Source organism: Gorilla gorilla, chromosome 5, assembly GCF_029281585.2.
Source record: "Gorilla gorilla gorilla isolate KB3781 chromosome 5, NHGRI_mGorGor1-v2.1_pri, whole genome shotgun sequence".
Lineage (NCBI taxonomy): Eukaryota > Metazoa > Chordata > Mammalia > Primates > Hominidae > Gorilla > Gorilla gorilla.
Genome location: NC_073229.2, coordinates 42,513,767 through 42,531,148, shown reverse-complemented (window position 1 = coordinate 42,531,148; position 17,382 = coordinate 42,513,767). Strand labels below are relative to the sequence as shown.

General features: G+C 44.0%; 1 protein-coding gene across 11 annotated transcripts in view; it reads left to right on the top strand.

Moving 5' to 3' along the window:
* Positions 1–17,382, top strand: part of RIPOR2 (RHO family interacting cell polarization regulator 2) — a 231,943-nt gene that overhangs the window by 194,970 nt on the left and 19,591 nt on the right. For 8 of the 11 annotated variants that reach the window (XM_055390371.2, XM_055390378.2, XM_031012231.3 and 5 more), the window contains 5 exons: positions 3,766–4,458; positions 8,023–8,204; positions 11,458–11,626; positions 14,931–15,066; positions 16,652–16,813. In XM_055390371.2, coding sequence (XP_055246346.1) covers positions 3,766–4,458; positions 8,023–8,204; positions 11,458–11,626; positions 14,931–15,066; positions 16,652–16,813 — 1,342 coding nt within the window. Of the gene's footprint in view, positions 1–3,765; positions 4,459–6,546; positions 7,937–8,022; positions 8,205–11,457; positions 11,627–14,930; positions 15,067–16,651; positions 16,814–17,382 lie in introns of those variants that run through there. The other 3 variants (XM_055390376.2, XM_031012233.3, XM_055390377.2) reach the window with 2 other exon arrangements.

The window sequence follows — 17,382 nt, the reverse complement described above, 5'->3', positions numbered from 1 at the left end:
TGATTTTTCTCCATTGTGGCAAAGATATCCATGGTAACAAGATTTTAAACAAGTTTAAGCCTTTCAAAAACTGGCATTCGGCCCAGCATGGTGGCTCACACCTGTAATCCCAGCACTTTGGGAGGCTGAGGTGGGTGGATCACTTGAGCTCAGGCATTCAAGACCAGCCTGGCCAACATGGTCAAACCCTGCCTCTACTAAAAATACAAAAATTAGCCGGGAATGGAGGCATCTGCATGTAGTCCCAGCTACTTGGGAGGCTGAGGTGAGAGGATCGCTTGAACCCAGGAGGCAGAGGTTGCAGTTAGCCAAGATGGTGCCATTGCACTCCAGCCTGGGCAGCAGCAAACTCCATCTCAAAAACAAACAAACAAAAAATTGGCATTCAAGGAACTCAAAAGGATTTCAATGAATTTTACTAGAGCTACTTCTATTTGAAAGGTTCTCAGTCTTAGTTTATTATAATGTTTGTTAATTCTATAACACTTCCATAAAAAGACATCCTTAATTCACAGTCAGGAATACAATAAGTATTATATATTATACATTATGTCACCAGAGGATACACACACACATGCATGCACACACACATACATGGAACATCCTGCTCTTCACAGATGTATAAAACGAAGCTTTGAGTGTCAACAGAGGAAAGGATTAAAAGTCTTTGGGTTAATAATAATAATAATTGCATCATTTTCATTGAATTAAAAAATGCAGGTGAAGGCTGAACATGGTGGCTCACACCTATAATCCTAGCACCTTGTGAGGCCAAGGCAGGTGGATTGCATGAGCCCAGGAGTTCAAGACCAGCCTGGGCAACAAAGTGAGACCCCGTCTCTACAAAAAATTTAAAAATTACCCTGTTGTGGTGGTGCACACTTGTGGTCCCAACTACCCAGGAGACTGAAGCAGGAGATCACTGAAGCCCAGGAGGTTGAGGCTGCAGTGAGTTATGATTGCACCACTGCAGTCCAGTCTGGACAACAGAGCAAGACCTTGTCTCAAAAAAAAAAAAAAAAAAAAAAGCAGGTGAAAAAGACCAGGCTAAACTCTGGTGGAGTTTTCAGGGAAAATGGGAAGATTGTATGGGGGAAATACACATGAAAACATGAACAAAACACAAAGAGCTAACACAGCTGTACACGCAACCGTTAACATAACATGTATATTCATGCTCATATGTTCATGTGCTACAGGTTGAGGGTTGTGGGCGAGAGTTGGTAGAGGTTTCACGTCATAATTTAAATAAGAACAAGGTTAGAAAACAACTGGATGGCTTTCCTGATAAAGCCTTTTAGATAAATGCAAAGGTCCTCAGAGCGGCTGTTCCCATCTGGCCACAGCCCACCACAAGCCCATCCCACTTTTTCACTCTCTATCCTCTGCTGGGGCCCCTTGGAGCTTCTCAGTGTCCTCCAAATGCACCACCTCCTTTCAGGAGCTCATGTCTTTGCATGTTGTTCCTTCTAGAATGCACTTCTTCCGGTGCCTGCCCCCTACTTCACCATCTTCCACACTGAGCTCCAGGATTGGCTCTTTCTCAGGCAGCAGCCACTCCCTCATTGGGGCCCTTCCCTCATGATGTCATCCCTCAGTTATAGCGTGCACACCATTGTACTGTTGTGTGCTTGTTGTTAGACTTGTCCCCTTGGTAGACTGCACGTCCCCTTGGGCAGGGCATCTCAGTTTATTCTCACTCAATATTTGCCACTTAAGTAGGTGGAAATTGAGCTTGAGTCTTGGAGTCTCAAGAGAAATGGCTGGGAAGGACTTTGGAATTTGAATAAGAATCCTGACTACCCAATCTCCCTGCCATACCCAGTGTCTCCCACCTCCCTCTGTGCTGCCATGAGATGTGTGCACAGATCAGACAAAGCTGAGTGGAACCACATGGAGGGCCCATGGGTTCTAGAAGCCTAAGGAACCCCCATGGATAAGGTCTAGGGAGAAGGCTCCAGGCATCCCTCATCCCTCCCCTAAAAGATTCCTTTTATCTTTCCTAGAGACATAAGGTGTATATGAGGTGGGGGGTGCAAATACGGGAGGGAAGAAACTAAAATACACAAGCTGGGAGGGGAGGAAGAGGAGCACCAGAGCCCACCACCCCAACAACATTGTGGACCACAGTTCAATAATCACTAATAGAGTAAAACATCTTCAGTTTGGGAGGTAAAGAGACAGAGCTTGTAGAGGTTACTCAAGTGTCCAGTGACACATCATTTCACTCGTCGTGTGGTTAAAGTAAGTCACCTTCCAACCATGCTACAACAGACAGTTTGGGTGCAACGAACTGCATGTGTCGGGATCTAGTGGCCTCAGATACAGCAGCAATGGGACCAGGGACCCGGCTGGAGGAGGAAGGGGAGCCTTTGTCTTCCCTTCTGCTCTTCACTGCATTTGCTGTAATGTTTTTATTTGCCGGGCTTATTCCCAGCAAATTTTGAGAATTTGTCAGTTTCTATATAATTAAAACAATTATTAGCATGATACTTACCATTTATTTACTTTAAAAACTGAATCTGGGATCTAAGAAAAATTAACCATTTTGGGCCAGGCGCAGTGGCTCACGCCTGTAATCCCAGCACTTTGGGAGGCTGAGGCAGGCAGATCACCTGAGGTCAGGAGTTTGAGACCACCCTGACCAACATGGCGAAACCCTGTCTTACTACAAAGAAAATACAAAAATTAGCTGGGGGCGTGGTGGCGCATGCCTGTAATCCTAGCTACTTGGGAGGCTGAGGCAGGAGGATCACTTGAACCCAGGAGGCCGAGGTTGCAGTGAGCTGAGATCGCACCATTGCCCTCCAGCCTGGGCAACAAAAGTGAAACTCTGTCTCAAAAAAAAAGAAAAAAGAAAAATTAACCATTTTGAAGGGGTTAATCTCAGTAACTCAAAAGCCCTTTCCACAGAGCAGCATTTGGCATTTAGGCATTATACACAGACCACAGCACAAGGAGAGCTGACTTCGAAATAGAAATGCCTGAATAAATGAATGATCTTGGTTACCTGGATATTTCTGGCCTCTCTCTTCAGAGTTCTGCTTCATGAAGCACAGGGCGTACCTGTGACACCACCCAGGTCTGCTTGACAGATGACTTGGTGTTTCTAGGTGGCCTGAGAGCCCTGGGGTTTGCCTCCTGCAAGATTGATGTTCCATTTATTAGTCTTTTCCTTTTATTTCTAGAGAAGTTATGCAAATGTATGGCTGGCCTTGAATTATTTATGGCGTGGTTACTAAATTAATAAAACATTTTCCAGAGCTTGGGATTTGTGGGCAGAGATTTTCAAAAAAATAATTTTTGAGAATTGAAGCAGAACAAAACATCAACAACTTTGGAACTAAATTGCATGGATGTTGGAAAGTTTTTTAAGATAGATGCCTAAATAGAAAAAGAAATTGGTAATGTTATTCATAACTATGGCTGCCAAATATTATGAGCTCTTGGAATTCAGAAAACAAGCCCCCTCCCCCCATGCAACCTTTTCTTTTGAAAAATGTCAAACCTTGAAACTATTGCCATGAACTTTCACCTAGATTCAACAATAGAAACAGTCCTTGATGGTCTGTTTTCTTTTGCCAGATACACACACACACACACACACACACACACACACACGGCATCAACAAATAAAATGCTAACATTCTGAAAGTTCTGGGTTTTTTCATTGTAATTGCCTTATATTCTGTCTGGAAATAAACCATGCCAAGCCAAATGCATCATTTGTATTGAAAATAATAATGAGGTATCTTTTATCTATAGTCAAATCTACCTGATGACATCTTTGAAAATGGAAAGGCAGCCGAGGAGAAAATGCCACTGTCGCTCAGCTTCAGTGACCTGCCCAACGGGGACTGCGCCCTCACCTCCCACTCAACAGGCTCCCCTTCCAACTCAACAAATCCAGAAATTACCATCACCCCTGCAGAGTTTAACCACAGCAGCTTGGCCTCCCAGAATGAGGGTATGGATGACACCAGCTCAGCATCTTCCAGGAACTCCCTGGGAGAAGGCCAAGAGCCAAAGTCACACGTGAAGGAGGAAGACCCAGAGGAGCCCAGAAAACCTGCCTCGGCCCCGTCTGAGGCTTGCCGCCGACAGTCCTCAGGTGCTGGGGCTGAGCACCTGTTCCTTGAGAATGATGTTGCAGAAGCACTTCTGCAAGAGTCTGAGGAGGCCTCTGAGCTCAAGCCTGTGGAACTGGACACTTTGGAAGGAAACATCACGAAGCAGCTAGTCAAGAGGCTCACATCTGCAGAGGTGCCAATGGCCACAGACAGGCTGCTCTCTGAGGGTTCTGTTGGTGGAGAATCCGAAGGCTGCAGATCCTTTCTAGATGGAAGCTTAGAGGATGCTTTTAATGGGCTTTTCCTTGCATTAGAACCACATAAAGAGCAGTATAAAGAGTTTCAGGATCTGAACCAAGAAGTCATGCATTTGGATGATATTCTAAAAGTAAGTACCTTTTCAGAGAAATTGGATTAGGTTTGGAGAGAGCTGTCCTAAGCCAACATTCTATTTAAGATGAGGTATCATTTAAAAAAAAAATCCTGTCCAGTCACAGGATTAATAGCTCATCATCTTCATTTTAAATGGCACTAATATGCCAGTAGTGCATATTAAGTTTTATTTTCCAAACAACAGATCAACTTATCTAAATTGATTAGGATTTAAACAAAGAGCTCTAGAGAATGTTGAAATTCCCCCAGTCCCCAGGTTAATCATTTTAATCCCATATGTGAAATAGAGGCACTTTGATGATTACAGTCTCACAGGCGTTACTGGATAGGATCCCTCTCAGGGGGTCGGGAAAGCAGGGAGCCCTTTGCCTGGTTGGAGTCAGAGTTATCCGTCCCATTGTGAGAGCCATGAGCCACTGCCTGCTGGAGGAGACTGCCTGCTCTCACAATTGGTCCAAATAACCAAGTCAGAATCTCAGATTAATCATCAGCAAAATAATCATCCGTTCTGCTCTAGAGCGGGAGATCTACAGACTCTCCAGGGATACCCTCAATCCATAGGGATCAGACAGCCCAGGATGGAGGTGGGAGGGTAAGATGAGAACGATGATTTCCTCGCAGGCGGGAGGTCCTGATGATGAGATCATTATTGCTGCATCAGAATGTATCTGTCTCCACCTGCATACAGATTAATTTTTTAAAAAACACTGCACAAGAAGACAGATTTGAATTGTTGTCCCAAATCTCACTGCTACTTCTTGTATTCTTTGCTGCTCTGATTTATATTGTCATATAAAAGAAAAGAGAACTCAGATCCTTTTTCTTAAAAGAGCAGTTCTTTGGGGACCTGGTCTGTAAAAAGGCTTGGAAGTAAGGTTGCAGGGGCAAGCCGAGAACCAACCCACTGAAGGCTGTTGCATCCCTTTCTAAGACTGTTTTCCTGGCTGGGCATGGTGGCTCACACCTGTAATCCCAGCATGTTGGAAGGCCAAGGCGGGCAGATGACTTGAGCCCAGGAGTTAGAGACCAGCCCGGGCAATATGATGAAATCCCATCTCTACAAAAAATACAAAAATTAGCTGGGCATGGTGGCACACACCTGTAGTCCCAACTACTCGGGAGGCTGAGGTGGAAGAATCGCTTGAGCCAAGGAGGCAGAGGTTGTAGTGAGCCGAGATCACGTCACTGCACTCCAGCCTGGGTGAAAAAGTGAGACCCTGTCTCAAAAAAAAAAAAAAAAATATGGTGATTGTTTTTATATATAGCCTGCCCAGTGGCATCTGAAACTACATTTCCTAGGCTTTTTGACCATCTTATCCTTCTCTACTCAGTCTTGCTGACCTAACTCTGGAGGAGATTTGTGCCCAAGGCAGATGATAATTCAGGTCCTGACTCTCCAGGTCCTCAAATGCTCATGACAGATAGTTCAGTTGATGGCACAGCCTCCAAGAAACAGAAGGGCACTCTGAATCTACTTTCTGTAAAATATCAGTTCAAAACCATCAGCTCAGGGCTTGTATATGCAGGCTGCTTGTCTGGTATTCTACTAAGCACCTATCTTTCCTGCAAAGTTGACCAGCTTTGCTTTGTGGGCAAAAGGTATTCATTTCAAAGAGCTAAGACACAAATTGATGCCATCTAAAGTGAATTCCTTAGAGAAATCCAGTAGTGATAGCAGCTCCCATTCCAGGCATCTAGGGTGATGGTAAGTAGCTCAATCCACAGGAAACACTAAGCATTATTAAAAACTGGTGATCAGAGACTTCTTTCCAGAGTATTATTTCAGTCTGCTGTTGTTCCAAAATTGTCCTGCTACTAAAATCTTCAACTGCCTCTTTCTTTGTCATGACCAATATTTAAACACATCCGTACTGTACAAGATAAAATTGTGCAGACACCTTGCTTAGGAAAAAAGACCCTAGAAGTAGGTGAAGTCAAGACCGACTCCCTGTCTCCCCCTGAGACTGCTGAAAACATCACTAGTGAGTGTGTTTAGGTCTGGGGCAAATGGCTTTGTATCCAGCCAGAATTAAAGCATCAGCTGGACAAAGCTTTCTCTTTTCTCCCTCCTTCACATTCCTAGGATGCTAAACATCTTGACGATCAGAAACTAAATGGTGCTGCCTCTTGGACGGAGATCACTGAGGGTGAATGAAACAACTGTGATTTAAAAGACCGAAAGACGTTTTCCCATGTGCTTTTGTGCCATCTTGAGTGTCAGAGACAGATCCCTGCAAGGCCCTTCCTACCTTGCGCTAAGAAATCAGCAAGGAGTGTCACCTAACTGGATGGAGGACATTTAGTGCTTCTAACTTGCAGAATTTGTCCCATTCAACCCACCCCAGCATCCTCTTGAATATTTGGAAATACTTCTCTCCAACTCTGTGCCCATAGTAACTGGCATTGTTTTGCTTGTAATGCTTCTGCATGCGGCCAGCATTATAGAATGCTCCAGGCCAGAGAATGGGATTGCTCCCATGATGCCAGGGCCTGGTCAGGGAAGTGGTGGGACTTGTTCCTTTTGAGGCAGAGCTCCAGAGGAAGCAGGGCTGCTTCTTGTCATGCCCAAGGCATTCATTCTTTCCTCAGTCCTCAGAGGAAAAATTATATGCTGTGAGCAGGTGCGGTGGCTCATGCCTGTAATCCCAGCACTTTGGGAAGCCAAGGATTGCTGGAGCCCAAGAGTTCAAGACCGGTATGGTCAACATAGGGAGACCCTGTCTCTACAATAAAAGAAAAAAATTAGCCTGGTGTGGTGGCACATGCCCGTGGTCTCAGCTACCTGGGAGGCTAAGGTGAGAGGATTGCTTAAGCCTGGGAGATTGAGGCTGCAGTGAGCTATGATCACACCACTGCACTCCAGCCTGAGTGACAGAGCAAGACCTTGTCTCAAAAAAAAAAAAAAGATGCAGGGCTTCTTACCTAGCGAACATGGGCTAGGTGAATTTGAACCACCTCCTGTTTGTGGGATTTGTTTTGTTAGTCCTTTAGAGCAGATGCCTTAGATAGCTAGCGCCTTTTGTAAAACACCAAAGACATTGCCACTTGGAATTAGAGATTGGTCAGTATTCAGCATTGACTCACTGACTTAAAATTTGTCTGCTTGTGGTATTTTACTTTGGGGTGAGCACTAGGCAGAGGGATATAGCAGTTCTGTTTCCCAAGGCTTTGTGGTTGACATGGTTTTGTTTTGTTTTTTTTTTCAACTTTTTGTTATAAAAATTTTAAACAGAAGTAGAGAAGATCCTCTAATGGATCCCAGTGTGTCCATCCCTCAACCTCCTCAGTGATCAACTCATGGCCAATCTTGTTTCCTATTCTTCAACCTGCTGATTTCCCTCTGGATTCTTCTGCAACCAGTCCCAGATATTGTGCCATTTTATCCATGGTTGTACTTCTTTTTTGGATATAAAGATTTTTAAATGCATTTTTTAAATGCTAACAAAAAATAAAAACTTGAAACAAAAAAAAAAGTGTGGCATCTCCAATTGAGCATCGTGTGTCTGGTTTCTCTTTCCGGATATGTTGATGTTCTCCCTGGTGCCTTCTGCCTTTACAGTGCAAGCCAGCAGTAAGCCGCAGCTGGTCTTCCAGTTTAAGTCTCACAGTTGAAAGTGCTTTAGAAAGCTTTGATTTCCTGAACACCTCTGATTTTGACGAGGAGGAGGATGGTGATGAGGTTTGTAATGTTGGCGGAGGTGCTGACTCAGTATTTTCAGACACTGAGACTGAGAAACACAGGTAAGTCTGAAGTTAGTGTCTCCTTATATTTCTCCTGTCACAGCAGATACAGTAGTTCTTTGTTACTGTCAGAGGGGACCTGGTACACATTTCCAGGAAGATAAAACTCTCCACATGAGTGACCAGTTGGCTTACAGTTCCTTTTTATTGTCAAGTGCAATAAAAGGGTCAATATTATTCACCTGTTTTGGGTTGCTTAAGGGAAAATAAATATCTTTATTTTCCTCTTTATAAATAAAGAGGAAAATTTTGTATGAGAGTGTTTTATACAAGTACATGTGTACACATTTTTTTTTTTAAAGACAGAGTCTCGCTCTGTCACCCAGGCTGGAGTGCAGTGGTGTGATCTCAGCTCACCACAACCTCCACCTCCCAGGTTCAAGCCATTCTCCTGCCTCAGCTTCCAGAGTAGCTGGGACTACAGGCACCTGCCACCACACCTGGCTAATTTTTGTATTTTTTTAGTAGAGATGGGGTTTCACCATGTTGGCCAGGCTGGTCTTGAACTCCTGACCTCATGTGATCCACCCGCCTCAGCCTCCCAAAGTGCTGGGATTGCAGGTGTGAGCCACTACACCCAGCCCTCACATGTGTCTTATAGGGTTCAGTGTCTACAACTTGACCCCATGTAATTAATTCCAAATTAACTAGGTATACACATTTCTGAAGAACTCTTACTGGATGACAAATTTGGGCCTGGTTCTCCCTGGCTTGCACTTTACTTCTGCTGCCTTTGTTTTGTTGTGCTTCCCTTTCCCAACCCTTCATGCTTCCTTCAACCCAGTGAGTCTTTGCCTGAGATTGAGTTCATCAAGGCACGCATCCAAGTCAAGTTTAAGTCCCATGGTGCATATTTCTTGTAGAATGTAAGAGGGGATGACCAATGACTGCCACTGGTACTGCACGTCTCTAGGTGGAGAATGTGACCTTCTCTGGAAGCAGCAGATGAAGGTGAAACATTGTCACCTTCACCGTCAGGTGTCCTCGTGCAGCCAAATCATGTTTTGAGAACTAGAGCCTGGGGTCCAATTTTATAACTACAGACAAAGCAAAATAAGCACAATGGAACATACCCACCTCCATCAATTGCTGTGAAAGAAAACACACTTTCCCAAAATGGGTGTGGATTGCCCGCTCATCTTTACCTTGGCACAATATGACGTAAATGGGTTTTCAAGTTACAGCAAGCTATGATTTCAACCTTCACAAATCTCCCTGAAAGATGTTAGTTTTTGTTTGTTGTTGTCCCTGAAGGGTTTCCTTTTTCAAAATAAAACCAGGAAAAAAAAAACATGAGAACTTGAATTTACCCCATAAGCAATCTGGGGACATGGCAAAGAAAATTTATTAAATGAATGTAATGTTTAAATTATCCTACATTTGGCCAGGCATGATGGCTCATGCCTATAATCCCAGCACTTTGGGAAGCCAAGGCCAGAGGACTACTTGAACTCAGTAGTTCAAGACCAGCCTGGGAAACATGGCAAAATGCCATCTCTACTAAAAATACAAAAGTTAGTTGGGTGTGGTGGTGCTCACCTGTAGTCCCAGCTATGCGGGAGGCTGAGGTGGGAGGATTGCTTGAACCCAGGATGTCAAGGTGAGCTGAGATTGTACCACAGCACTCCAGCCTGGGCAACAGAGCGAGACCTTCTCTCAAATAAATAAATAAGGCCGGGAGTGGTGGCTCACTCCTGTAATCCCAGCACTTTGGGAAGCTGGAGGGTGAATCACTTGAGGTCAGGAGTTCGAGACCAGCCTGATCAACATGGTGAAACCCCGTCTCTACTAAAAATACAAAAATTAGCCAGGCATGGTGGTGTATGCCTGTAGTCCTAGCTACTCAGGAGGCTGAGGCGGGAGAATGGCTTGAACCTGGGAGGTGGAGGTTGCAGTGAGCTGAGATCGAGCCACCGCACTCCAACCTGGGTGGCAGTGCAAGACTCCGTCTCAAAAAAAATAATAAAAATAAATTGTTCTGCCTTAATATTTTTTAGCTTGATAGAATTTGGGAAATACTTCTTATCCAAAAATTTTTCTGCATACTTGTTACCTTAAGCTGTTACAGGATGTAGCAAAGTCAGGCATCAATCTAAACTTTTTTTCTTCTTGCTATAAGAAACATTTTAACAACAAAAATATCACAAGCACAGGTTTTATAAATGTTATACATCATTGATATTAAATATGTCTAATTTGATCAATCTTATTGTATGTCATCAGAAGTATTAGGGGAGAGAGAGAGAGAGAGAGAGAGAGAGAGAGAGAGAGAGAGAGAGAGTGTGTGTGTGTGTGTGTGTGTGTGTGTGTGTGTGTATTTTAAATATGTATTGGCTGCTATGTGTGGGCTGCCCAGACACAAACTGAGTGTTTTCCCCTTGGAGGCAAATGTGAATCAGAATCAGAATAAAGCATTCAAAGCCTCTAAGCTCTGGTGCTAATCTTTTTAAATTGTGGACACCAGAGAGTGTGAGGCTAGAAGCCCAAATCTTCCCTGTCCCGTCTAGCCGTGTGAACCAGGACACTCAAAATCTCTGCTAATCATGTGAAACAAGACCACTATTCCCACCCTCCCTAGTACGCAGGTTTAGTTTATGAATAAAATTAGATAATCAATGCAAGAGATTTTTTTAAATGTAGGTGCCTACCGTGATATAACTTCATACAGTTCAACAAGGGGGTTTAAACAAAGCGTCAGAGGCAGAACTAAGCGATTCCTCTGAATATTCAAACACCCTTTTTAACTTTTGTCCAGAGTAGAACATCATGTCTCTCTTCTTGGCAGCTTTCCTTTTTCCTTTATTCAAGTAGCAATTGATCTGAAGCCAGGGAAAAACCTTGGCAGATTATTTCTTAATGGTATTGCCTTTGGGAAACCACAAATATAGAGGACAATTTAATTCCAGAAAATTTGGCAGATCACCCTGTCAACAGAGCAGGAAAGTGCAACACATTCAAAATGACGGCATGTTTCGAAGACTTCTGGGTGAAACTACTTCATAAGTGGTTCATTAGGCTTAAAAAGTAGAGAAAGAACTTTGAAAGCAATTTGTTTGCATGTCCTTTTAACACTAGGCAATTTGGTGACCAGGCTGAATTAAGTAATTTTTGAAAGGTGTCTCTATTTTTCAAGATAGGCAAGTGAAAGACTGTTTTCAATGGGTGCTGTTGGGGCCTGATGCAAACCATGTTGACTTGACCTGTGGTTTGTGCACAGAAAAAGAATAGCTAATGTTTTGCCCACCTTCAATAGTTACAGGTCGGTTCACCCAGAAGCCAGGGGGCATCTCAGTGAAGCGCTCACTGAAGACACAGGAGTTGGGACCAGTGTGGCAGGAAGTCCTCTCCCACTGACCACAGGCAACGAGAGCCTGGACATCACCATCGTCAGGCACCTCCAGTACTGCACCCAACTCGTGCAGGTAGGATCAGCAATGAATTTGTGTTTGAGATGCCAGGTGATTTACATACCAGGAAGTGTGCTTTCATTTTTTAGTGTTGCCAGGGAAATGATAATTCAGGAATAAGAGAACAGTCTTGCTGTGGTTTGAGCCAAGTCAAAAACTCTGATGGGCCTGCCCATCCCTCTACAACCTTGGGTTTTTCATCTTCGAACCTAACTCTCCAGACCTTCACAGTAGTAGGTGGCATATGGTTAGCTCTCACTTTTGACTCATTTGGTAGTACCTGAGAATAATGTGATTAAGGGGGTGGGGGGAAGCCATTTGTATTCCACCATCTGCAATGGAGTTTGAAAGCCAGTAGTGCTGAATATATATTAACGTGAATGTCAAATGAATTAGTTTTTCACCACCTGGATAGCTAAAAGAAAGTGTTAAAGAATCTAACCACAGTCTCCTGGACCTTGAATAAATAATTCTTATTAGCAATGCTAAGATATAATTCTCTAGGCCATCATCATCACCATTTAGCTCTCATTCTGGGACACCACAGAGCTAATTTTTCTTCTCATCTCAAGCTGTTTACCACTTAAGGTTTTTCAGCAGTGGAGCAAATGTTCTGAAATTCTTTTGTTGCAGGAAGGGTTTCAGCTGTCTTGAACAAAGCATTTTTCCTCAAGCATCTACTTAAGAGCTTTCTCCTTACCTGGTTGCTTTTCTTCTAATATCATTCTTCTCCCAGCTTGCTTGGGTGTATGTGGAACAGGAAGAGAATGCAGAAGCTAATAAAATGGTTCCAGATCAGGCGCAGTGACTCACGCCCATAGTCCCAGCACTTTGGGAGGTCAAAGCAGGAAGATTGTTTGAGCCCAGGAGTTTGAGACCAGCCTGGTCAACAGAGTGAAACCTCATCTCTACAAAAGATACAAAAATTAGTCAGGCGTGGTGGCACAGGCCTATGGTCCCAGCTACTCAGGAGGCGGAGGTGGGAGGATTGCTTGAGCCTAGGAGGCAGAGGTTGCAGTGAGCTGTGATGGCACCACTGCGCTCCAGCCTGGGTGACAATGGTTCTACTCCTTTCTGTGTCTCTCAGAGACCTGTCTCGATCACCTGGTAGGCATAGATGCAGAACGCAGACCTGTACTACCATGCTGAATTGTCTAAAGTATTTGGACTCTAAAACAAATAGGATTTTCAAACCCAGCACTTTGGGAGGCCAAGGCCTCATTAAAAAAAGAAAAGAAAAGAAAAAGTGTCAAGGGGATCAGCCAAGCAGGAAGGGTGCAGAAGGAGGAGGAATGGTAACCCAAGAGCACAGAACCTGTTGGAAGACAAGAGTCAGGGTGAGGAGCCAGGGGTCCCTCGGGAGCCCAGCAGAGGGGCAGTGTTGCCTCCTTGGTAACAGACATGTGATGAGATGTAGGAGAATATGCTTCTCCACCATAGATGAAGAGCATCAGAGAAGCCTCAGACAACTGTGTGCTGTGGGAGACTGGTTGGCAGTTATAACTCCTGCCACTTGGTTAGCCAACACTTAGTTGAACTCTTCTGTTGAGTTTTGAGGTCAAAAACCACAAAGGTCTCACAAACCATGAGACTGATAACCAATCTGGTAGAATGTGCAGTTTTTTTTTCTGATCAAAACGGACAGGGATTTTTATTTATGTATAACTGTTTTCTACTCACCAACCATTTGAACGAGACAGCTCTTTGTCCTTGCTGAGCCTGATACTATGCCAAGCAAACCACTTGTTTCTCTTTTAGAGAAAAATAGCTATTTTGTGAGACATAAGAGAATTCTTATCTTTGAAGGAGTGACTGTTTTCTCGCAAAGACTAATTGGCATGCTTTTAGTGCAAGCAGTCAATGCAGTGTTTCTCTCGGTAATAAGGCCATGATTATAACAATTCATCCTTTCTGTGGGGATGAGCAATGGTACAAAAACAGAAGAGGTGGATACAAAGATGTGGATTGAAGGAATGAGATTTAGAAGCTTACCTTCTGGCTTGCATTGATTCATGTGTGAGCTTACTTGTTAGTTATATAACCACAGAGAGATAAAGATGTGCATTTTCTAAGAATCATAATCACTACGATTATTTTCAAAATAAAGCAGTTCATTGCTATTGTATTTACTCACAGGAAAGGTGTTAGTACATAATTGCTGCACTAGACTTTGTTTTGGTTTTTTGTTTTTGTTTTTGTTTTTGGTTTTTTTTGAGACAGTCTCACTCTGTCACCCAGGATGGAGTACAGTGGCACAATCTTGGCTCACTGCAGCCTCCGCCTCCAGGGTTCAAGCGACTCTCCTGCCTCAGCCTCCTGAGTAGCTTAGACTACAGGCCTGCACCACCATGCCTGGCTAATTTTTGTATATTTAGTAGAGATGGGGTTTCGTCATGTTGGCCAGGATGGTCTCAATCTCCTGACCTCGTGATCTGCCTGCCTCAGCCTCCCAAACTGCTGGGTTTGAAAATCCTATTTGTTTTAGAGTCCCAATACTTTAAACAATTCAGCATAGTAGTACAGGTCTGTATTCTGCATCTACGGCTACCAGGTGATTGAGACAGGTCTCTGAGACACAGAAAGGAGTAGAACCATTGGGCAGCAAGTGACTTATATTCTTTCTTCTCTTAGGCCTTCTCATTCTTGTGAACTGCACACAAATAAACCCACTTACAACTTATGTGACCTTGGGCGGGTTACTTAACCTCTCTGTGCCTCAATTTTCTCATCAGTAAAATGGGGATATCAATAAGACCCGCCTCATTGGGTTGTTTTGAGAAATAACATAAGCTAACACTTATACAGAACTCAGACCAGTGCCTGGCACATAGGAAGCACTCATTTGTTATCAAGAGACAGCTCTGATTGTAATTCTCATTATTATTTAACCTGCTCTTAACTTTCAGCTTAAACACACACACAAAAATAAAACCATGCTGTGAAAAATTACTGCATTTGTAAGACAAATCTATTTCTGCTTACACACCAAAACACAGCCTAAACTGCCCCTCACGTTTCAAAGGGGAAGATCAGATTCACAGTACATAAAAGGGAAGGCAGCTTATAATAACCTTGTAGACCTACTACTGAGAAAGTTCCAGAATTTATGCACACATGAAGAAATGCAAAGCAACAAAAACATGCCTGATTTCATCAGATGTTGTAACTGGCATGGAATGAGGATCATTATCGAGCTGGAAGAAAAACATCGCATGAGTTTATTTAGTATCATCACCACATTCAGGAAGGATGAGGCTGGGTAGAGAAAGCTCTACTGAAAACAACATAATTGAAACAGGAGTTTTGTTTGTTTTACCAGCAAATTGTTTTCTCAAGCAAAACCCCATTTGTGGCAAGAAGTCTCTTAGAGAAGCTTTCTAGGCAGATCCAAGTGATGGAGAAACTCGCAGCTGTCAGTGATGAGAACATAGGAAATATCAGTTCTGTTGTGGAAGGTAAGTATCTGCCAGTTACACCGCTATTCACATAAATGATGACACCACTAGCCCAGTCCACTCCCTATGCATGTTCATTGCTTTGTTGGAAAAACAGAAAAGCATTCTTAGGTCACAGGATTGAGAAAGGTCTCCAAACAAATTGGGCTCATTAATGTCACATTTCGGCTTTCTGAGTCAAAGCAGCAGACACACAGTTTTTTCCAGAGGGCCTCCACCCCCAGAAGTCAGACACAGAAACAAAAACAGCATCCACTTCACAGGCAGAGTTTCACAGACTTTCTGCTGGTGCGGTTCCCTTTAGGGACAGATGACTATAGGATGCTCTTGCACCCTGGAGGTGGCTAAGACAACTCCTGTAGCGACTGTCAATTGGAAGATCCTGCCAGACCCTGCTGGGGAAAGGTACAAATACATGGATGCAAACGCCTCCAGGAGAGTTCCTGGTTCTAAGAGTTTTAAATGAAGAATTTGACCTGGGAAAGATGCCTTTGAATTTGTGTGATCTGGCTATGGGGCACTTCTGTAGAAACCAAAATTTATGTCTTTTTTCATATCAGATATTCAGCAGAAACAGCGTCTTCCAGGTAATCTCTGATTAAGCCTAAAACTTCCTCTATCTTCTCCCTGTGCATTTCTGCCTCCCACATCCATTCCCACTAGAAGTAGGTGACCTTGGCCGGTCTCTGAGGGGCATGAAGAGGGGCAGGACATTCAGGCTGTGAGTGACTTGTGTCCTCTCCTCTCCCAGCCCCCTCCTCATGATCATGACACATTCAAGTGAAACGTTGTTCCTGTGCCACCTGGTACCATGCTGTTCAGTCATTTCAGTCAGGGAACCACCTGGGCAGGGTAAAAATTTCCTCCAGCCACCTGCTGCTACCTCCCATCCCCTTCAGGAAACTCTCCTCCAGTTTGAGTCCTTGATCCTGTATGATTTCTGCTGTGGAGTTATAGGAAATCACAAGTTTGGAATGCCTCCCAAGGGTAGAGCTCCTGTATTTCCTATCACTCACAGCAAACGAACTTGTTTTTGCTCTATTTTCTTTGCTCCCCAAGCAGGATGAGTTCCTCGTCATAACTTCTTTACCCTTCGGGCCATCTGCCGACCACACAGGAATCTGCTAGTTCCATCTGAAAACTAACCACAGTCTTATGGGGAGAAAAAAGGTCCCTAAAGACCCCCCACATACACACCCTTTCCCCAACACATCTTCATCTGCTTCATTTAAAATGTTATGGCCAGGCGCGGTGGCTCACGCTTATAATCCCAGCACTTTGGGAGGCCGAAGTGGGTGGTTTGCTTGAGGACAGGAGTTCGAGACCGGCCTGACCAACATGGTAATACCTCATCTCTACTAAAAATACAAAAATTAGCCAGGTGTGGTGGTGCATGCTTGTAATCCCTGCTACTTGGGAAGCTCAGGCAAGAGAATCACTTGAACCCAGGAGGCGGAAGTTGCAGTGAGCTGAGATCATGCCATTGCACTCCAGCCTGGGTAACAAAGCAAGACTCTGTCTCAAAAAAATAAAATAAAATAAAATAAAATGTGTTACGAGATGGGGGGTTGCTCTTCTTTTCCAGCCATACCAGAATTTCACAAAAAGCTGTCTTTGCTGTCATTCTGGACCAAGTGCTGCAGCCCTGTTGGTGTCTACCACAGCCCAGCGGACAGAGTGATGAAGCAGCTGGAGGCCAGCTTTGCCAGAACTGTCAACAAAGAATATCCAGGACTTGCAGACCCAGGTACGAGGCAGCAGTAGAGAGAGAATTTCTGTCCTTCAGTGTGAGAGTGGGCATTGGGGTGGGGGTCGGGGGAGAGGGGTCCTCCTACCACTTGCCTGCGGATGGGAAACACACAAAAGGCCATCCCTGAAAAAAGAAGTGTACTGTCCAGGGAAAACATCATCTACTCAGATTTAAGAAAAGAAAGTGTTGAACTGTTTTAATTCAGAATATCAGCAGTGACATTTAAAGCTACATTTTGGCCAGGCGCAGTAGCTCACGTCAGTTATCCCAGCACTTTGGGAGAATGAGACGGGTGGATCACCTGAGGTCAGGAGTTCGAGACCAGCCTGGCCAATATGACAAAACTCCATCTCTACTAAAAATACAAAAATTAGCCGGGCATGGTAGCCCACACCTGTAATCCCAGCTACTTGAGAGACTGAGGCAGGAGAATCTCTTGAACCCAGGAGGCAGAGGTTGCAGTGAGCTGAGATCATGCCACTGCATTCCAGCCCAGGTGATAGACTGAGACTCCATCTCAATAATAATAAAGCTACTACGTTCTTATGTATTGTTATTTCTATGTG